Source organism: Eptatretus burgeri, chromosome 17 (assembly GCF_056783735.1).
Source record: "Eptatretus burgeri isolate ZD-2024b chromosome 17, Ebu_testis_v1, whole genome shotgun sequence".
Lineage (NCBI taxonomy): Eukaryota > Metazoa > Chordata > Myxini > Myxiniformes > Myxinidae > Eptatretus > Eptatretus burgeri.
The window spans coordinates 27678067-27698999 of NC_140977.1; the positions used below are offsets into that span (position 1 = coordinate 27678067).

Here is a 20933-nt window from a genome sequence, read left to right on the forward strand (position 1 = left end):
CATCTTGCTGGGCTCGTCGTGCTGGCCTTGGGGGCTCATCGAGCTGGTCCGGAGACGTCGTCCTGTCCTGCCTTCGTCGTCAAGGACAGGTCCAAAGTAGACCCTGGCCTCGGCTCCTCTATCATCTGAGCTGAAGGCCGAAATAAAGGCATTAGCCACCACTTCTGTCTGTGTGTGTGTGTCTGTGCATGGGCCCGTCTAATAAGTCGTGAATTGTATACTGTATGTGCTTTGTGCTGTATACTTGCATTGCATTCCTTATAGTCGGTATAAATCTGCTCTTATGTGCTTCCCTCATTCCCTGCCTATTATAAATAAATACCCCAATTGTTTAATGTTCTCAGTTCGTCGTGTCCATTTCTGCCATCGACTGGGTGTGTCGTGCGTGTGAGGGATTAGCTGGCCGTTGGGCCACGGTAACGAGATAATCGGGCCGACGGAACTTGGCGATTAAAACCGCTCGGCATCGCATACGGAATGGGCTCGCTTAAGCGGCTTGTTTCCGTACGAGTTTCGTCGAGGGTGAAATTCCCCGGTAGCTGGACCACGTGGGTAATTAGGTAAATTGAAGTTGGCAATTAACCCTACCCCACGTGGTCTACCCATTGGCGTATTTCGGTCCAAAATAACAAGGACCCGTCGACCCGGACTTTTCCGGACCGGCGATCTGACATTCCGGGCGATCGAGCCGAGATGGCCCCACTGCTCCATCGAGGGTAGTGCTCGTGGCGACGCGCCGGCGGAAAACTATAACAATATTATCACCATCATACCATTTAATCTTTGTTTTTAGCAAAGAAGTTGAACTCCACTTCAAATTCTCATTAGCCACCAACCCATAGGGTGGGTAAACATGAACTTCTTCTTCCTCTCTTCCCTTTATAAGGATTCAGGTCAAATGGTACCAGGCTTCCACTCTGCCTTGAACAAAGTACTACACTTCCCTCTGTCCTCAGCAGTGTTAGTGTTAGAAACTCCTAAGGTTACCCTGAAGACACAAGAGCTCAATGAGCTGTTGCTGTGTTGATGGTGGGATCCTGGGTTGAGACAGAATTTTTTTTTCACACAAGCCCCATGAGGGAATTTATTTCTGTTTATTAATTTATACAAGTCTCTGCCTGTGTTTGTGTGTGGAAGTGTGAAGGCTTTTCTTTGATCTCTATACAATTCCACACCCCTTGACCAACTTCCACCAAATTTTGCATACATGCTGGGAGTACCTAGGGTCAGGCGATGAGCACCTGCAAGCGTTGGGAACTGACTTCTGAGGAAATTAGGCCATTTGGTCCAACACTGCCATGGTGCATTCCGTCATCAATTTTTGCTGCAGCTTTCAACATAAATCTTCTTGATATTTCAGTAAAGTCTGAATAACCTGATCTTGATCAGTGGGCATAAAGTGCCAGTTTATAAGCCTAAAGGGTTTCGAAAGTCAACAAGTGTATGGAACAGTGATATGTTGCCCTGATGAGCCCCAATAAGGGCAAAACCAGGTCAGTAGCTTCGCTTTTCATCTGCTTGGTGAAAGCTTTTGACTTTGCCTCACATGAACTGCTGGATGCCCTTTGGAGTTGGCAGGCATGACACCGTCATGATGATGACCTCATCATGATGTGGTCAAAGTCAGAATTTCATATATATATATATATATATATATATATATATATATATATATATATATATATATATATATATATATATATATATATATATCACTCTGACGAAGCAATGGCACCAAACATATAGCAATCATGAGGCAGTTATTTAATTAGTATGTGTTTCGTTAGTCCTTTCCATATGTCTAGTCGGTAAATGGGAAAGATGTGTTGCGTATAACATGTAGTTAGGTCTTTGATCCTCGATGCTTTCATTTATTTCACCCCTTTACTTGTTTTACCTCATACACAAACCACACAAGCACGCACGCAGAAAGGTGATGATGCCAGGAATGCGAGGAAGCACAACAAGGTTCGTTTTCATACGCACGCCATTTTCTGTTCAAACTGCGCGCCACAATCCAACTGCCACCTCACTTCAGACCCTCATTATGCCCACCACAATGTCATAATGCTCACAATAACCACTCCACACGTCTCCTAAAAATCCCCACAACCACCTATGTCCACGCCTTCACCACAAATGCTACAACTATGATCATCTCCTCCAACCTCTTCGCCACAACGCCACAGCTTCAACCAACTCTCCCTATCTCTTCACCACAAATGCCACAATGCTTCTGTCACTTTCCTATGACCGTCGTAACTGCCATCAAACCCTTGGACGCTCACCACAGTTTCGGAGAATGCCAAAGGAGCAAGAATAATGAGTCAGGGTGTTTTGGCGCGTAACTCGAAGCGCAAGCATGCATTTGGGTTCATTCAAGGATGTGCGAGTAGCTCTGGGGTTTCCCAAAATAACCGTGCTTAAGTGGAGTCCAGCACATGTTCGGGGTGGGAGAACGCTTCCAATGACTCTCACCCTATGTTAAGTATGGATTTCTGACACGTGGCAATGTTGAAGAGCGAATGAAACCATATTCGATTCCGAAGCCTGGCAGGGTGTGGCTATGGTGTGAGGCGACTGCTATGCGCCAATGGGGAAGCTCGGAAACGCCAACAGCAGAGTTTGATCCGGTCATTTGCGACTCCCTTGCTCAGAGCCCATAAAAGGATCAATTCGGCTCACAATCGGAGCAGACTGCACTTCTTCTCTTCTCGTCTCTTCCTTCGTCCTGGCTCCACGAGGCGGTCACCCGAGAACTCTCCAGCGTCCGAGCGAAATCTCGCCACAAGTCAGCCGACCGAGAGGAGATCGCGGTGGAGTAAGCAATTGCCAGAATGGGCCGGGACCACCCTCAGGTCATCGACACTCAATTTTGGCTGCATCCAGCAGCCAACATTTACATTTAGACTCTTACACAACTCTGTTAAGGTCTTTCTCTCATGCATCTTTCTCTTCCATCTCCGTCTCGTCCACTGTGGATGCACAAGAGCAATCGGTGAGGGCAATTCCCGAACAATCGTTCTTTTCAAAACGACCTTACTGATATGCACCTCTCACACTTTCCTCTTACACCACACCACATGACATGCTGCATTACATTCGCACCTCTCACTCCCACACAATAGACACCTTCATTTTTCCTCCCTTCTCCCCCTTTCTCAGCGATTGGGTTGCGCTGGTCCACCTACCGTGCCGGGTACCACGAGGTCGCTACTCAACTGCCTCTCCTCTTTGTGGGCTATCTCTGATTTTCCTCGGATGTGTGTGTGTGTGTGTGTGTGTGTGTGTGTGTGTGTGTGTGTGTGTGTGTGTGTGTGTGTGTGTGTGTGTGTGTGTGTGTGTGTGTGTGAGTGAGAGAGAGATGGTATTTGTCATGTATAGTGTAAGTTAAGACTGTCTAAGTTTATTGGGGGTAAATCTGTGCTGTCTTCCTTTGTGAATATTGCATTTCTTTTGCTGCACCCATGAATTCCTTGCTTTCCCCAGCTGTACATATGTGAATAAATCCCATACTGTGCCACCTAACTTTCCTCGTTTTGTTAAAATTAATCTGCATTGTTATAAATGTACCCAGCTCGTTTATGTCTTTTCCTCCATTGATCCAGCATGGTCCACACCTCAGCATAGCAGGGAAGTTGTACCACAAAAATCTGCTTATCAGCCGGTGTGTACTTGGCAGTTCTACTCGGCTGCACCTGATATGGTAAGTAACGCAAGTACGTATCGAGGGCGCGATTCTCTGAAAAGGCAACTGAGTGTTCCCAATTAAACGTTAGTTGGATGGAGGACACTGGGTCATGTGGTCAAATTAGCAACCTGCTGTGACACAAACTTATTCGTGTGCGACGGCCTGTAATTTTCGGTGAGTCCAGGGAGAAACCAGGGATAACCCCAGCAACCCCTGGTCCAATATATATATATATATATATATATATATATATATATATATATATATATATATATATATATATATATATATATATATATATATATATATATATATATATATATATATATATATATATATTTGAGGTAAATACTAAATAGCCAGTTTATGTTTGAAGATAGAATGCCAAAATCTGTCAAGGCTACACATTCATCCTTTGTGCAAGGTGTGGGTGGCAGTGTTTTTCGCACAGATAGTGATTAAACACCTGGAACGAAGTGATGGTGAGCTCCAGGGGGGGGTATTGAGCATGATTTGTGCTTTTCCTTTTGTTTTTTTTCATATTTTCATGATCAATCTCTTCATGAGGTATGAAAAACAATGGTCCATGTAACTGGATGTTTGAATACCTAGATTGGATGCAGAGATTTGGACGTTTCAAAGGAGTACATAATCTTTCCGAAATGGACATCGAGCCGGTTGTTCCATCTGCTAGCACTTTCTGGGAGATGATAAAGATACTACAGCACCTTTCAACAACAGTAGGCCATTGTTTGCCAGCAACTTGACCGACTTAAAAAGAACCGCCCTGCAGGTCCATCACGACGAAGTAAGCTGGATCATTTTTAACACCACTATATTTGCGTCCCTAATATATAGATTGTACTCAATTTATCTGCAAATCAATTTATCTGCGGTGAAAATAGGGCAGTTTATGATGATTTTTGAATGTCATGAACTAAGTCAAGGCCAGAGGTCATATTCCAACCGACGTGTCATCATAAAATGCTCACCAATCAGCTCACTCATATTTCGTAATTATGACACCTTTAGTCGGACATAGTTATGATCCAGATCGTTCCAAAAAGGTCAGAGATGTAATCGCCCCCTGAAAGTGTGATGAACATTTATTGACAAGTTTAAAAATTTAGGCTTTAATGATCCCAGCTCATCAGTGCTGTTCGTGACCTCTGTTGCCAATTGCATTTGCTTTCTGTGTAAACCTATCCAGAAGGTTGCCATGGCATTGTCATGGAGACCTACATCATCGGATAGGGTGGGAGGAAGGGGTGCTTGGCTTACCGATTGGAATGCAGCTGCCACCAAATTGGAGGGAATAAAATTCCTGTGGAAGAGAGAAGGAAGGTGAGAGAAAGAAAGGGACGTGGCTCAATAGATAGGTCAAGGTACATAAACACAAAACAATGCTCAGGTAAAATATATTTCATTAAATGGTCGGGTATAAAACCAATGCTAAAGATAGTCATGTCAGGTCGAATTGATGGGTTTCCATGGAAATCGACTCTTCATAAACTGTGATGGTTCTCACTTATTTAATTTGATCTTACGTATTGACAATTCCATAATTTTTTTTTTGGTATACATTGTCGAGGCTCAAATGAGAGCGAACACACAACGTACAGAAAAGAGGGCATGAGACAAGAGGGGCGGGAGAGGGAAGTACAAAACAGTGGGGAACAGAGGCATTAGGAGACCCGTGGAAGGGAGAGGGATGGGGCGGGGAACATGGGGTATACAAGATGGACATTACAGGGACTTTCAGGAAGGAAAGCAGGGAATTTGAAGGAGCCTGATGGATTGATTAACGGGGGTAGAAAAGATCATGGTTCTGGATGGAAAAAGATAAGAGGTGGTTGGGAACAGCTGTTCTGAAGGCCAGTAGGAAAGATGGGAATGAAGAGAGTGTGGGAGTTTATTCCAAAGGTGGGGAAAAAGAGGAGGAAAGAGTGAAGGTGAGCAGTGATTCGTGATTTTGGTAGTTTTACCAGAAGGGGGTTGCTGGCGGACCTTGAGCGCCCTGTAGAAATATGGGGGGGGGGCATATCGCAGACAGAGCAGGGGGGGGCGAGACTGGAGAGGAGACGGTAGAAGACAGAAAGACCACCGACCTGTCTGTGGTGAGAGAGGGAGAGACCCAAAGACTCAGCCTCACCATGGGAGATACCAATGTTCCTAAATGCCTTGGTATCTGCAGCATGAAGCCGAGAAAGGTGGGAGACAGGAGCACCAGCCTGAGGGGAGAGCAGTACTCCATCAGGCTGTGGAGGAAAGCTTTGTATGTGATCAGGAGCTCAGGTGGGCCGAGAAAGGACTTTGCACGGCGGAGGATTCCCAGTCAGCGACTGGCTTTGGAGGCCAGGTTGGAAATGTGGCTTTCCCAGGAAAGATCATGGCAAATAGACCCAGAAGCTTGAATGAAAGGACTTCTTCCAGAGGATTGTTGAAAAAGTACATGGGGGGGGGGGGGGGTTCTAAACGGTCCTTTCGGAGAGACATAGTGAGAGTGTGAGATTTGTCCGGATTGAAAGACATGGACCACGTGTTGGACCAGTTTGTGATTTTATCCAGATCTGCAGTGAGCGAAGAAGCTGCTGCTTGTCAGTCTGAGGGATGACAGATGGTACGGAAGAGGGTGGAGTCATCAGCAAAGAGATAAAGCGGATTTTCCAGCGAGTCGGAGAGATCATTGATGAAAACCAGAAAAAAGAACAGGGCCTAGAACGCTACCTTGAGGATCTCGTCTGGACAGGAAGAGGGGATGAAAGAACTCCATTTCGGGCCACACTTGGGCTGCGACAGGAGAGGAAGTCTGTGAGCCATGAGTGGAGATGGCCTTGGATACCATCGGAAGAGAGTTTGGTGAGCAGGTCAGAGTGCCTGACTGTGTCAAAAGCACAAAATATGTCTCGGGATATGGCTCTGATTTCATGTCTGGCATTGAGGACCTCCATCCATTGTTGGAAGAGCATTATCAACATATCCAGGGTAGAGTGACCTGGTCTGAAACTACATTGATGATTGGAAATCAAGCCATTGGAGAAGAGGAAGGATTTAATGTCTGAAGCGATGATGGATTCCATAACCTTGCTGATGATTGGGAGAAGGCTGATTGGTCTGTAGTTGCAGGGATCTGTTTTTGCACCTTTTTTTATGAATGGCAGTAATGTTTGCTGATTTCCAAGATGTCAGATGACCTTGAGCAAATGAGAGGGTGAATAGACCAGAGAGAGGGGGAGCCAGAGCAGAGGAGCAGGTTTTTAGAACACGTTGGCTGATGCCATCTGGACCGGTTGCAGAATCTGAGTCGAGGTTTGACAGCAAACTCTCCACCTTGTCAGGAGAAAAGGACACAGAGTCCAGGGACAGTTGGGTGCGACTGGGTAAGGTGGGTAGAGAAAGCGATGGGTTTTGGACACAAGATTTAGATGCAAACACCGAGTTTGGGCCTTTTCACGTGTGAATGATGAATCGATGAATAATGCTATGAATCGTGGGATTGCTAATAAAACCCATGTATCCAGATCTGATCTCATGTTTTATGATCTGCATGGATTGGGCTGTTCTGGTGGTTACAGATAAGGGTGTGTTCAGTTACCAAGTTTCTTGTAGAATGCTCGTCAAGTGGCTTAAGCACTCAAGCAAGCACTCCATTCAAAACCACTGATAAGGAACGGCTAGCTTGAAAAGTGCGAGCAAACTGCTAGGTAACTGAACACACCACAGGTAAAGCGCTGAATAGGCAATGCGATTATTTACAAGTTCGCCCTCATTAAGGCTGGGTATTTGGAGGTTGGCCCGTAGAGCAGGTCTCGGGACCTACTCCTCATAAAGATACCCGTGGGTCAGGCCTCGGGACCGACTCCCTGTAAAGATGCCAGTGGAGCAGGCATCAGGACCTACTCCCAATAAAGATGCCTGTGGAGCAGGCCTCAGGACCTACTCTTGGTAAAGATGCCAGTGGAGCAGGCATCGAGACCTACTCCAAGTAAAGATGCCCGTGGAGCAGGCCTCGGGACCTACTCTAGGTAAAGATGCCAGTGGAGCAGGCCTCGGGACCTACTCTGAGTAAAGATGCCCGTGGAGCAGGCCTCGGAACCTACTCTAGGTAAAGGTGCTCATGGAGCAGGCCTCGAGGCCTACTCCGAATAAAGAAGTCCGTAGAGCAGGCCTCGGAGCCTACTCCTCGTAAAGATGTCCGTGGAGCAGGCCTCGGGACTGACTCCCTGTAAAGATGCCAGTGGAGCAGGCATCAGGACCTACTCCCAATAAAGATGCCCGTGGAGCAGACCTCATGACCTACTCTTGGTAACGATGCCAGTGGAGCAGGCATCGAGACCTACTCCAAGTAAAGATGCCCGTGGAGCAGGCCTCGGGACCTACTCTAGGTAAAGATGCCAGTGGAGCAGGCCTCAGGACCTACTCCGAGTAAAGATGTCCGTGGAGCAGGCCTCAGAACCTACTCTAGGTAAAGGTGCTCATGGAGCAGGCCTCGGGGCCTACTCCGAGTAAAGATACCAGTGGAGCAGGCCTCGGGATTCCTCTGAGTGAATGTGTCCATGGAGCATATTTAATAGGTCCTCCAATTTGTAATTTGTTCAGAGTGCCAGGCCTCGGGGCCTACTCCTAATGAAGATGCCCATGGTCCTGTGTATTTTTAAGGGGCTGCTTACGAGGCAATGCTTAGACAAGGGATGGTGCTTGCGAGGCAATGCCATGATTCACAAGCTCACTCTCATGGACGCAGAGTATTTTATTTGAGATTGGCCATCAAGCAGGCCTCGAGGCCTACTCCAACGTAAGACGCCCACGGGTCTGTTTAAGCATGAACATGACAAATTAAATCCATAATGATAAATGGCGATAAGAATAGAATCCACCATGTCGTGAAATGAATCAGCAAAGTCTTCAGCCATCCAATCTTCGAGCTGTCCTCCGATTTATGAGTTGCATGTTAAACAGCAATGGTGTTTCACCAACAGGAATCTTTCAAATTACAAGACAAGAAGTTATTAATGTAATTATACTGGTGATTTGTACTTCAAGAATAATGATGAATCATCAATAAGTTTCCATTTTGATTGTTCCGGTAAACTTATGAATTAATTCTGTACGAAGTTTAACGAGGTGCTATTTTTTTTTTCATCGATAGGTATGTCAAATTGGTATGATAGAGCCCAGAGGTATGCACACTCACCTGTGAGCCGTCTAACATGGGTTCGAGTGTCCGTCTGGCTATAATAGATATTCTGTCATGTTGGTGTTCGCATGCACGGCAATGCATCAATGTCGTCCAGAAGATGGACGTTAACCTAGACCCGCTTGCCCGCACCACGGTGTCCTTGGTGAAGAGTGGACGAGTTATCGCCGGCACTCTGAACAAAATCGAAATTGCGACCCAAACCTTCACTGGGTGGTGTGAGCACTCCTCCTCCCAACAAATCATTCTACCCACAATCATGCACTGTGGATGATGATGAAGCATGTTAGGATGATGAAGATGAAGAATGTTAGGATGATGAAGAATGTTAGGATGATGAAGAATGTTAGGAAGATGAAGTTGAAGAATGTTAGAAAGATGACGATGAAGAATGTTCGGAAGATGAAGATGAAGATTGTTAGGAAGATGAAGATGAAGAATGTTAGGAAGATGAACATGAAGAATGTTAAGGAAGATGAAGATGAAGAATGTTAGGAAGATGAAGAATGTTAGGAAGATGAAGTTGAAGAATGTTAGGAAGATGAAGATGAAGAATGTTCGGAAGATGAAGATGAAGATTGTTAGGAAGATGAAGATGAAGAATGTTAGGAAGATGAAGATGAAGAATGTTCGGAAGATGAAGATGAAGAATGTTAGGAAGATGAAGATGAAGAATGTTCGGAAGATGAAGATGAAGATTGTTAGGAAGATGAAGATGAAGAATGTTAGGAAGATGAAGATGAAGAATGTTAGGAAGATGAACATGAAGAATGTTAGGAAGATGAACATGAAGATGAAGAATGTTAGGAAGATGAACATGAAGATGAAGAATGTTAGGAAGATGAACATGAAGATGAAGAATGTTAGGAAGATGAAGATGAAGATTGTTAGGAAGATGAAGATGAAGAATGTTAGGAAGATGAAGAAGAAGAATGTTAGGAAGATGAAGAATGTTAGGAAGATGAAGTTGAAGAATGTTAGGAAGATGAAGATGAAGAATGTTAGGAAGATGAAGATGAAGAATATTAGGAAGATGAACATGAAGATGAAGAATGTTAGGAAGATGAACATGAAGATGAAGAATGTTAGGAAGATGAACATGAAGATGAAGAATGTTAGGAAGATGAAGATGAAGATTGTTAGGAAGATGAAGATGAAGAATGTTAGGAAGATGAAGAAGAAGAATGTTAGGAAGATGAAGATGAAGAATGTTAGGAAGATGAAGATGAAGAATGTTAGGAAGATGAACATGAAGATGAAGAATGTTAGGAAGATGAAGATGAAGATGAAGAATGTTAGGAAGATGAAGATGAAGGATGTGAGGAAGATGAAGATGAAGAATGTTAGGAAGATGAACATGAAGATGAAGAATGTTAGGAAGATGAAGATGAAGATGAAGAATGTTAGGAAGATGAAGATGAAGATGAAGAATGTTAGGATGATGAAGATGAAGATGAAGAATGTTAGGAAGATGAAGAAGATGAAGATGAAGATGAAGAATGTTAGGAAGATGAAGATGAAGATGAAGAATGTTAGGAAGATGAAGATGAAGAATGTTAGGAAGATGAAGATGAAGATGAAGATGAAGAATGTTAGGATGATGAACATGAAGAATGTTAAGGAAGATGAAGATGAAGAATGTTAGGAAGATGAAGATGAATGTTAGGAAGATGAAAATGAATGTTAGGAAGATGAAGATGAAGATGAAGAATGTTAGGAAGATGAAGATGAAGGATGTGAGGAAGATGAAGATGAAGAATGTTAGGAAGATGAACATGAAGATGAAGAATGTTAGGAAGATGAAGATGAAGATGAAGATGAAGAATGTTAGGATGATGAAGATGAAGATGAAGAATGTTAGGAAGATGAAGATGAAGATGAAGAATGTTAGGAAGATGAAGATGAAGAAGAAGAAGAAGAAGAAGATGATGATGATGATGAATGTATGATGATGATGATGATGAATGTATGATGATGATGATGATGATGATGAATGTTATATGATGATGATGATGATGAATGTATGATGATGATGATGATGATGATGATGATGAATGTATGATGATGAATGTATGATGATGAATGTATAATGAATGTATGATGACGATGATGATGATGATGATGAATGTATGATGACGATGATGATGATGAATGTTATATGATGATGATGATGATGATGATGATGAATGTATGATGATGAATGTATAATGAATGTATGATGATGAATGTATGATGATGAATGTATGATGATGATGATGAATGTATGATGATGAATGTTATATGATGATGATGAATGTATGATGTTATATGATGATGATGATGATGATGATGATGATGAATGTATGATGATGATGATGATGAATGTATGATGATGATGATGATGATGATGATGAGCATTGGTGCTGCTGAAGCAGTTTCTTGGCAACGGTGACATTGGGTAGTTTGCCATTGCTTTCCCAGCAGTCGTTGTGGCAGGAATTTGTAGAGGGTGCCGGCGATAGCTCGCCTGCTCTTCGTGAATGACACCGTGGGCTCTTCAAAGTCCACCAACTAATGTCGGCAGACGGGACGCTAAGTTTGACGTCCATCCGAAGATGGACACAAATTGATGAATCACCCTGCCAGAGAAACACCAGGGCGACAGTTTATAGCTGGGTCGGGATTCGAACCCAGGCTCGACAGCTTTCAGGCAAGTTTGTATACCTGCCAGCCTTTACATTATTCAACTGAGACAGTTAAGTGTCAGTGACATCTTTACGTACTATGTAGATCGTTTGAAGGGTAAAGGTTTGAATCTGTGGGTATAAAAAAGGTCACGATGGGTCAAATGGTCCCTCTACTCATGTAAGATGAAAAGACCCATGATCTTTAAGATTCCAAACAAAGTACACGAGTGGGCGCTGATATTTCATCATCCGTCATTCCTTGCACATCTTGAATCCTGCAGTGCAACACCGGGTCTAAAGATCTACCGCGGCCAAAGCTTCGGTCAAATTCCTCCTGCGAGTCGACTTGTTGACAAACTCGATATGTCGCAGCCTTTCACGATCTAGAAGCACCGCAGCGGCCATCACTTCAACTACGACCCTCCAACGGGTGAGGATACCTACGAAGACCTCCAGGCCCCGATCATCAGCATGTTTGTTATTAGACCTTCTGGTTGAGCCACTTTATTCCTACATAGAACAACAGCAACAATCATTGGAACCACCTTATCGGGTATCACGGACCTGTGACAATGGCAAGCATGTTCTGAGGGCATCGTACCTGATGAGATCCAGGAACGAGTCGACCACTTCCTTGGGTTCTGGCAGCTTCATGGGTCTCTGTTTGGCCAACAATCCTCCAAGAGGGACTCCTCCTGCTCCCGGTTGAATCAGGAATGCAAGCAAGACCCCAAGGGCGCTCGCTACGAGTGTAGTGAAAAGGAAGAAAAGTATAGCGCGACTGCCGAGGCGACCGAGCGACCGGGGGTCCAGGCTGGCGGCGCCCGATACAAGGCTGCAAACCACGAGTGGGATTATGATCATCTTGAGCATCCTCAGGAGCATCTCCCCGGGGAAGGCGAAATAGGTCTTGTGCACGGGAGACAGGTTCAGGGGTCGGAGCGCTAAGCCGAGCACGACCCCGATGATGACCCCGCTTACCGTGAGCAACACCAACAGGTGACGGCGCAAGCGTCGAAACCATGACGGCCGCAAGAGCTCGGTTGTCGGCACTTCCAAGGAGACGGGTTGTCCGCGATCCTCGATTCCCTGGGACGGCGACGGGGCAACGCCGTTGCTCGTCGACGTCTTCATCGCTTGGCCTTACGATTCCGCTCTCCAGCGGGCACACCGTGCGCTACCCCGGGTCAACGCCCCAGCCCGCGCGCTTCAATGTCGGCACGGATATTGCTCTCCTCCCTCCCGATCTTCACTGGGGACGATCGCTCAAAATACTGTATTATCCTCCCTCAGGGATTCGCGCCACACCAGCGCGATTGCTTCTGACGTCATAATCAACGGAGGTGGAGCCGAAGCAGCGCGCGCGCGGTGCAACAAAATGCGCGGCAGATTGGTCTCGTGCACATAAATCAGACAATTTGGAATACCGATCGGACAAGATTATATTATTCCTTTTCAAAACGTGTATCTGGAGTTCAAACCCCCAAAATCCCTCCCTTCCCCGTCCCCTAATCTTCGCGAAGGACACGGTGGGATCTTTAACGTGCACCAACGAATGATGGCAGAAAGGACATCAAACTTAACATCCACCCGAGAGAAGGCAAACACATCGATCAATAATTCTGCCTGTAAAACACCAAATGAGAGTTAATCGCTGGGTCTGGATTCGAACCCAGGCGAGACAGCTTCGAGGTGAGTGTGCATACCTCTCCGCCAGCCTGTCACCTCCATTACATGGATAACGAGAAGGGTACGCGGTAGAGCGCACACCTCCACCACGTAACGTCTGATCCACGAGAACATATCGGGCCCGATACATTTTTGAGATATCGTGCGATATATCGTTTTTGGCCCTGGATATTCTCAATGGTGAAGAATCACTTAGAAAATTCTAATAGTCAGATCCGGATCCGGATCTTCATCCAAAATATAATCAGTTCGTCCTTGTCACACACCGAACCCGTCCACAAAATTTCAGCCGGATCCGTCCACAACTTTTTGAGATATCCTGCACACAGACAAATAGACAGAAAGGGGATGAAAACAGAACCACCTTCACCTTCGGTGGTGGAGGTAGTGATGTGAGATATAATTAGCAGTTTTATTGTTGGGAACGGTCAGATACCCGTTTACTCACTTTATGTATTTTGGCTCAAAAGCCCATTAACCACCATCTGGCCATAATTGGTTCGACAAATGTGAAATTCATTCGTTGAGATGTGCCTGAATGCTCTCCTGAGTTCGAGCAGTGATACACGTTTGATTTATATTCATCAGAATGAGAGTGATTACGTCCCCACCTCCCACCAAGAAAGATGTGGTCTGAACTTCGATCTGACATTCCGTGCACTGCAATCCCACATAATGAACTAGAAAGATCATTCAGACATTGCAGACCCTCACCATGACCTGTTTTGTGTGGTGAATTTTGGGTTGAAAATAAATGGAAGGATGTACTCAATGAAAGGTCATTGGTTGCAAATGAAAGGTCCAAAAATGTCTAAAGGGGTATACAATGAGGTTGGTGGGGGAGGGGAAGGGGTTATAAGTGGTCGAAAGTCACTAAAGGGTCTTAAAAGGTTGAAAGGTCTCAAGGGTGCAATTTAAGGTCTTTACCTAAAGGGTCCTAAAACATCAAAAAACATGAAAAAGAGCAATCAGAGATTGCAAACCTTCGCCAGGACTTGTTTTGTGTGGCGTTTGTGTCCTGGTGTGTTACGTAATTAATAAAAGACATGATAGTCCAGCAGCATAGCAAACCAATTGTTCGACTTCTCATAAAAGCACCAAAATTGGTACATATGTTGACTAATGTATTCTGAACAATTCTGGATATGGAGCCACTCGAGATTTTGCCTTGGTCAGCTTTGGCGGCCATTTTACTTTAACAACATGGGATATCTGTCATTGTTATTCTCTTTGTAGGTTTCTCAGAGGTGATAAATACTCCATGTGATGTGCATTTACAAAGGAAAACAATACAAATGTCATTTGTGTTGATTTATTATATTTCCAACCATTGTATTGGGGGAAAAATGGTCATTTTTTATGGGAAAATCCATTTTCGCACACAGCATCAGTGACAGGTTCAGAAGTATTTTGTTGTGGTGGTGGTAGTGGTTGAAGTGGTGTTGTAATTGGTAATATTGGTGAAGTAGTAGTAGTAGTAAGTAGTATTAGTGTGGAGAATTATTAGTGAAGGAGAATGCCAGTAGACAGACGCAGTAGACACAGACTGAGATATCGGCCAAGCTTAGAATGTGCAAATGCAAAGTCGCATTGCTTGTAAAAGTGTTGACTTCTTGATCCAGAACCAGTACACTTGAGCTCAGAAACTCATATTGTACTCGACTGATGTATGCGTGTACCATGTGTCCTGGTAGAATGGTAGTAGACAGTAAACCGTAGCCGCTTCAAAGTGAAGTGTGCAATAATTTGACTATATTTTCTGAGTTTGTCATTATCATGATTATCAGTTCCCTTTTCAAAATAGAGTAAAGTATGTAATCTATAATGCAATTTTTGTTGATTCCAAACCCATTGAATGTGATGAATATCATTTGACTCTTTCTCCAGACAATAATAGGTACTTTACAGCGAAAAGTTTCAGGAGAGCAGCAATTTACAAACCAAATAATGGCCTTTTTACCGAAAATACTGGCTCATAATATTTGAATACGTCTTTTCATGGTCAATTTACTGAATTTTACACTTTCCTTATATCTACCACCAACACAATAAGAAAATAAGAGCATATAGCCAATTTCGCTAAAGTAGAATGGCGGCAATTTTGGAAAATGGTCGCCGAAGCTGACCAAGGCACAATCTCGGGTGGCTCCATATCAAGAATTGTTCGGAATACATTATTCTACATGTGTACCAATTTTGGTGCTTTTATGCAAATTTGAACAATTGATCTGAAATATCAGACGACGCTGCAGGACTATAACGAGAAGACATAAAAGACATAAAAGACATCTATATATTGTTACGAATCTGGCAGCCATGAGCACACAACAGCCAGAGTCCTTATAGATCAGTTGTATTGGTAAGTTTGTGCTTCTAGTTAGGGTCCCATCCTAAGTCCAATGGGAATTAAATGTACGTGCGCTGCGGAGTTATTTTGATAGATAGGATTTTTACATTTTACATCACTTACAACTACAACAACACCTTCGCTCATATCTTAACAACACTGCTCACAGCATTCTTCGCGCTCTCACCAGCGAGCGCGTGCGTGGGCGGAGTTTGGCATGAGCATGGCATTCCTGTTTGGCCAATCGGCAAGGAGCGGGCGTCTCACCCATCCCATCTCCCACTCAACACCATCGCCATTACGCACGTGGTCGGAGATGAGGAGGTAGGCGGAGCTACAAATGCCTCCAATCGGGACTCCACCCAGAAGGGTGGGAGTTCCCCCGCCTACCATGGGCCTGTCCAATGGAAGACGGCCAGGGAATCGCGCGATGGGTCCGACCAATCAGAAGGCGAGTGGCCAGGAGAAGAGGCCCCTCGCTCCTGAAGATAAAGTGTGGTTGTCGGGACGAGTGTGAGAAGTTTGCGTCCTGAGTCTGCTCGAGTGTGCGTCTCTGCCTGGGTTTGCGGGGAACTGCATCCCGCGCTTCGGAGGTGTCTCGTCTGGCATGTTACAGCGAGCGGTCGATGATTTTTTTATCAAGGGAGATCACCTCGTCTCGCCTCCTCTGGATTTGGCTGCCCTGGTCTGTCCTTTGACGACCGGAGCTCCGGGAAGGGGTGGACGACCAGCTGCGCGCTCCCGGCCAGGTAGCCAGCAGTCCTGACTCCCAGCCGAACTATCCTCATCGGCTGGAGAGCCGAATAAAGACCCGACCGGGTCCATTTCTTTGGGTGTGTGTCTGAGTGTGGGCCCGTCTCTGAGTAGAATCGTTAAGTGCTTACGTTATTGTACATTGGAATATAGTCAGATAACTCTGCTCTTTTCGTGTTCCCTTCCCCCCCCCCCCATTATAAATAAATCCCCTCTTGTTGAATGTACCAGCTCGTTTCTGTGCTTCTTTCATTGGCTTAGCACGGTGCATGTTGGGTAATTGGGAAATGGTAAATTGTGCATTTGGACCGACGGGTCTTGGTAACCATCCGCTCGGGTTACACACGGTTCGAGCAAGGTAACGGCTCATTCCGCTCGAGGCCTGCCGAGGGTGTGAATTCCCCGATAGCTTCGCCACGTGGGTTTTTAGGTATATTGAAGTTTGGCAATTAATCCTATCCCAGGCGGCAGAATTATTGGCGATTCACGGTCCTGTAAGGGACCCGTGCCTTTCGGAGTTCTCCGAGAAGCACGATCTAGATCCCGGGTGTTCGGTGGAGCCGACTCTACTGCTCCACCTTGCGGTCGTGCTCGCTGCCGACACCCGGTCCCACAACCATATTACTAAAACTCTCATCTTGTATGTATGTATATTCCCGAAATACAGCCAAAATGGTACACGATAGCACAACATTTTTATGGCCACCTCACTCACCATTCACCTGTGGTGTGCAGTATAAAGTTTCATTCAAATTTGGCAACAAAAAAAATTATTTAAAAAATCAATTCCCGATTCAGTCAAGTACTCTTCGGGAGTATTTGATCAATGCAAACAACCTCAACGGTATAGTTCGCTGGAGCTATCTTTTTTTTGTCTTGAAATGATTTTTTTCATCAACCGCTGTCACAACGGGAACCCAACGGGTTCACGGGTCGTCTAGTAACTAATAAAAGACATAACTAGAACGAGAACTGCCATTTTATAACTGCTGGCAGTGATGACTGGGCACCAAGACGGCCGTCCCGCTTTGATCGGACACCTGACACTGACCTATGATGTCATAAAAAATCACATTCCCCACGAGGAGTACTTGCCATGTGCCAAGTTTCAATTTTTTGAGGGAATTGAGGGAGGTGATGGTGGTGGTGGTGGAGTCAAAATTCCACCATTTTGTTCCCAAACTACATCTACAACCTAAAGTTATGTGAAATTATTACTCAAACTCCATATCCATCATGGCGTAATGGTTAAACCAGATTCTGTAGTGTCGTGGTGAGAGCCTCCGCTCTCATTCTGGGAGGTTGGAGGTTTTAACGCTGGCCGAGTCACACCAAAGACTTGACGAATGATATGTGCTGCTTCTTTGCTTGACGCTCAGTGTTTAAAAACATAAGAATACGGACAAACAACTACAGGTGGGCAACCAATGTGCTGGCTCGATGGCCGAATCCTGCGTTTAAGTTGCTTGTAAAGAAACTCATATCGGCATGCAGCAAACACCTCACATCTCCGCCATGTCCGGCTCCAGGTTGCTCCACATGTGTTGCTGGTTCGTGAGTTCCCCCCTCCAGCTCAACAAAGCTTTCGACAGATGCGTTGCGTTTCGCCATTTTATTTTCACTCCTGGATTGCTTGTCGTGATTTCATACAATTTTCCATGCCAAACCGTGCTTAGTCGTGTTGACTTGTCGAATCCGTGTAACCGGTAAAGTCTGGCCTACTCATCTAGGGCTGGGCTAATCGATGTGTTGCTTCTGCCTCTGTTTTCTGACCGCATATGCTTCGTTATCGCTCCTATTATTTTATTTTTCTCACCCCTCAGCTTAATCTTTTTCCCCTCCTCACCCTAAAAATAAATAAATTAAAAAAAAAATACCCTTCGTCACTCCAAAAAATAAAAACTGAACTCAATGTGCCGTGCGTGCACAGTTATTTCTTCATTCTCCATCTCATGGCCTTCGCAATATCCCCAAACTGAATCTTCACTCAATAAAAGGTTTCATCCTTTAAAAGCTCTTAATAACGTTAAAAAACATCTTTTTTTAAAGGTTTCAAAATCTTCCACTCCCCTTACTACTTCGTGACAAAACACCTGCATTTTTCTTTTTTCACAAGGCTCATTTCCAAAAGCTTTTTCACTCCTAAAATGCTTCGTTTTTCCACCTCCTCTCGAACCGACCACTTCATGTTACACCGTGCCTTCAGTGGAAAACATTTTCACCACCCCTCCCATGAAGTCTGTCACCGTACGAGGTCCGTCTAAAAAGTAACGGGACTGACTTCACAGAAATTTTATTCCAAAAAATATATTGAAATCACAGCTCGTCCCATTCAAAATAGTTTCCATCCTCTTCTTCCACGCTTCGATGCACCCCCGGAAGGCTTCTTCTGGAATCCTCCGGAGCTCCGTCGTCACGGCCCTTTTGATGGTCTCCACATCAGGAAGTCGGGTCCCCTTGAACACCCCCTTCAGCTTGGGGAATTGGAAAAAAATCACAACGGGCCAAGTCTGGAGAATATGGGGGTTGCTCCAGAGTTGGCACATTCCTCTCCGCCAGAAACAGGTCGGATGCTCAGGGCACTGTGAGCAGGGGCGTTGTCATGGTGGAGCACCCAGGCGTTGTTCTCCCACAGATCCCTCCTCTTGTCCTGGACTGATCTCATGAGGTGCCGGAGGATCTCCTTGTACACGTATTGATTCACTGTTTGACCCTGTGGTAGAAACTCGAAGTGGACGATGCCCTTGATGTCAAAAAAAACGCGATGAGCATCACCTTGACCTTCGACATCCTTGCTTTCTTTGGTCTTGGTGATGCCGTACTTTTCCACTGACAACTCTGCCATTTGGTCTCGGGATTGTATTCGAATATCCACGATTCATCGCCAGTAATGACTCTCCCGAGCAGGTCTGGATCGTCCTCGAGGCGCTCGATAATATCTTGACAGACATTGAATCTTTGCTGTTTCTGGTCCTCGGACAACAGCTTGGGACCATCTTTGCGCACACCTTGCGCATTTAGAGATTTTCAGCGATGATGCTCCAGACAGTGTCCTTGTTGATGAAAAGTTCCTCAGCAATCATCCGCACCGTGAGTCGACAATCTGCGCGCACCATCTGCTTCACACGCTCGATGTTGTCTGCCTTTCTGCTCGTTGAAGGTCTTCCAGACCTTGATCGTCTTCAACCTCCTCCCGTCCCTCTTTGAACCTCTTGTGCCATTCAAATGCACGTGTACGTGACATATTTTCTTCCCCGTAAACTTGCTGCAGCATTGCGAAGGATTCGGAAGGTGTTTTGCCAAGCTTGGCAAGAAACTTCAGATTGGCTCTCTGCTCACGACTCATAGCGCGACGACTCAGACTAGACAACGTGTAAAGCACAACTGGAAAAAATCACACAATGAGCGCAGTCAACCATCAACAATCATATATATTGCTGGACTGTTGCGAAAGACTGTGACGCAACCCGTTCATTCAAGTTGTGTAAGTGGAGCACACAGCAGGCTCAGTCCCATTACTTTTTAGACGGACCTCGTATGTCCAGTTTGGGAATCCTGAGAAGTCCATTTTGCAGAGGATGTGTGCACACGACAATACATTCCCCTTCGAGTCCGTTCTTGGTGTCAAACCTCTCCATGTCAGTACCCTCAGTTCCCCAAAATCATGCCCTCCCGGTTTCACCGCCCCCCCGCGCCCCCATCTCCCAAACCATCCCCTCCCTGATCGTGATTGGAGAATACGTGATCACATGACTGCAGATACCATTTTGTTTCCCATCGGTGCCCAGGAAAACGCTAAATTGTGCGTGTCTGTGTGGACTCCGTCATGTTTACATCTCTTCACATCGTTATAATTATTGTAACATCGTTATACAAGTAGAATCAGAACAAATAAGAAGTAAATACCTTTATAAGGTTCACAGAATCAAAAAAACCATCATGTTTGGTTCAATGAATAGATATGGCTTTACTTAACACTTAATCATTGTTCTTTTGTTGAATAAATATCTTGAAACGAAGATTTTGTTTTCTGGTGTCCTTTTACACTGGATTGGCCCCACCCCCCCAAAAACGGTGATCATACATCACGTGACCCGCCATGTCATCTCGACCTCGGTTGGGTCCATTCATACATGTACGGTCTGACAGCACCTTCTACATCATGATTTTGACTGTTGTCATAATCTGAGGATTCTTGATCAGGAAATGATTCGTCAAATTCGCTTTCTGACGAGTCTGAAGTTGTGCACCCATTACCCATTGCATCCTGAGAATTTTTCCCTTGATTGCGTCATAGCAGATTTCTGGAATTTGTTTAGTGGTGGTACCAGCTGGGTTTCCTTTTTTATCCCACCCCCCCCCCCCCCCCGGAGGTCGGGAGCGAGATATTGTAATCGTCCGGTTTGTTTGTCTGTTTGTTTGTTTGTCTGTTAGCAACTTTACGGCAAAACGGCTTTAGCAAACACTATCAAATTTTATCCACAGGTGGGCAATGAACCTTGGACGACCCCATTAACTTTTGGGTCCAATTGGATCAAAGGTCAAGGTCAAGGTCACGAAAAGATCAAAATCGTTTTTCACTCATAACTT

General features: G+C 45.0%; 1 protein-coding gene across 1 annotated transcript in view; it reads right to left on the bottom strand.

The window, feature by feature from the left end:
• The window catches only part of LOC147009619 (neutral amino acid transporter A-like), a 34974-nt gene extending 22084 nt beyond the window's left edge, over nucleotides 1-12890 (bottom strand). Inside the window, exons 1-2 of the mRNA XM_085860895.1 lie at nucleotides 12156-12890; nucleotides 4973-5015 (exon numbers count right to left, since the gene is read on the bottom strand). Of these exons, the coding sequence (XP_085717021.1) occupies nucleotides 4973-5015; nucleotides 12156-12688 (576 nt within the window). The 5' untranslated portion in view covers nucleotides 12689-12890. The remainder of the gene's footprint in view (nucleotides 1-4972; nucleotides 5016-12155) is intronic.
• Nucleotides 12891-20933: the final 8043 nt, after the last annotated feature.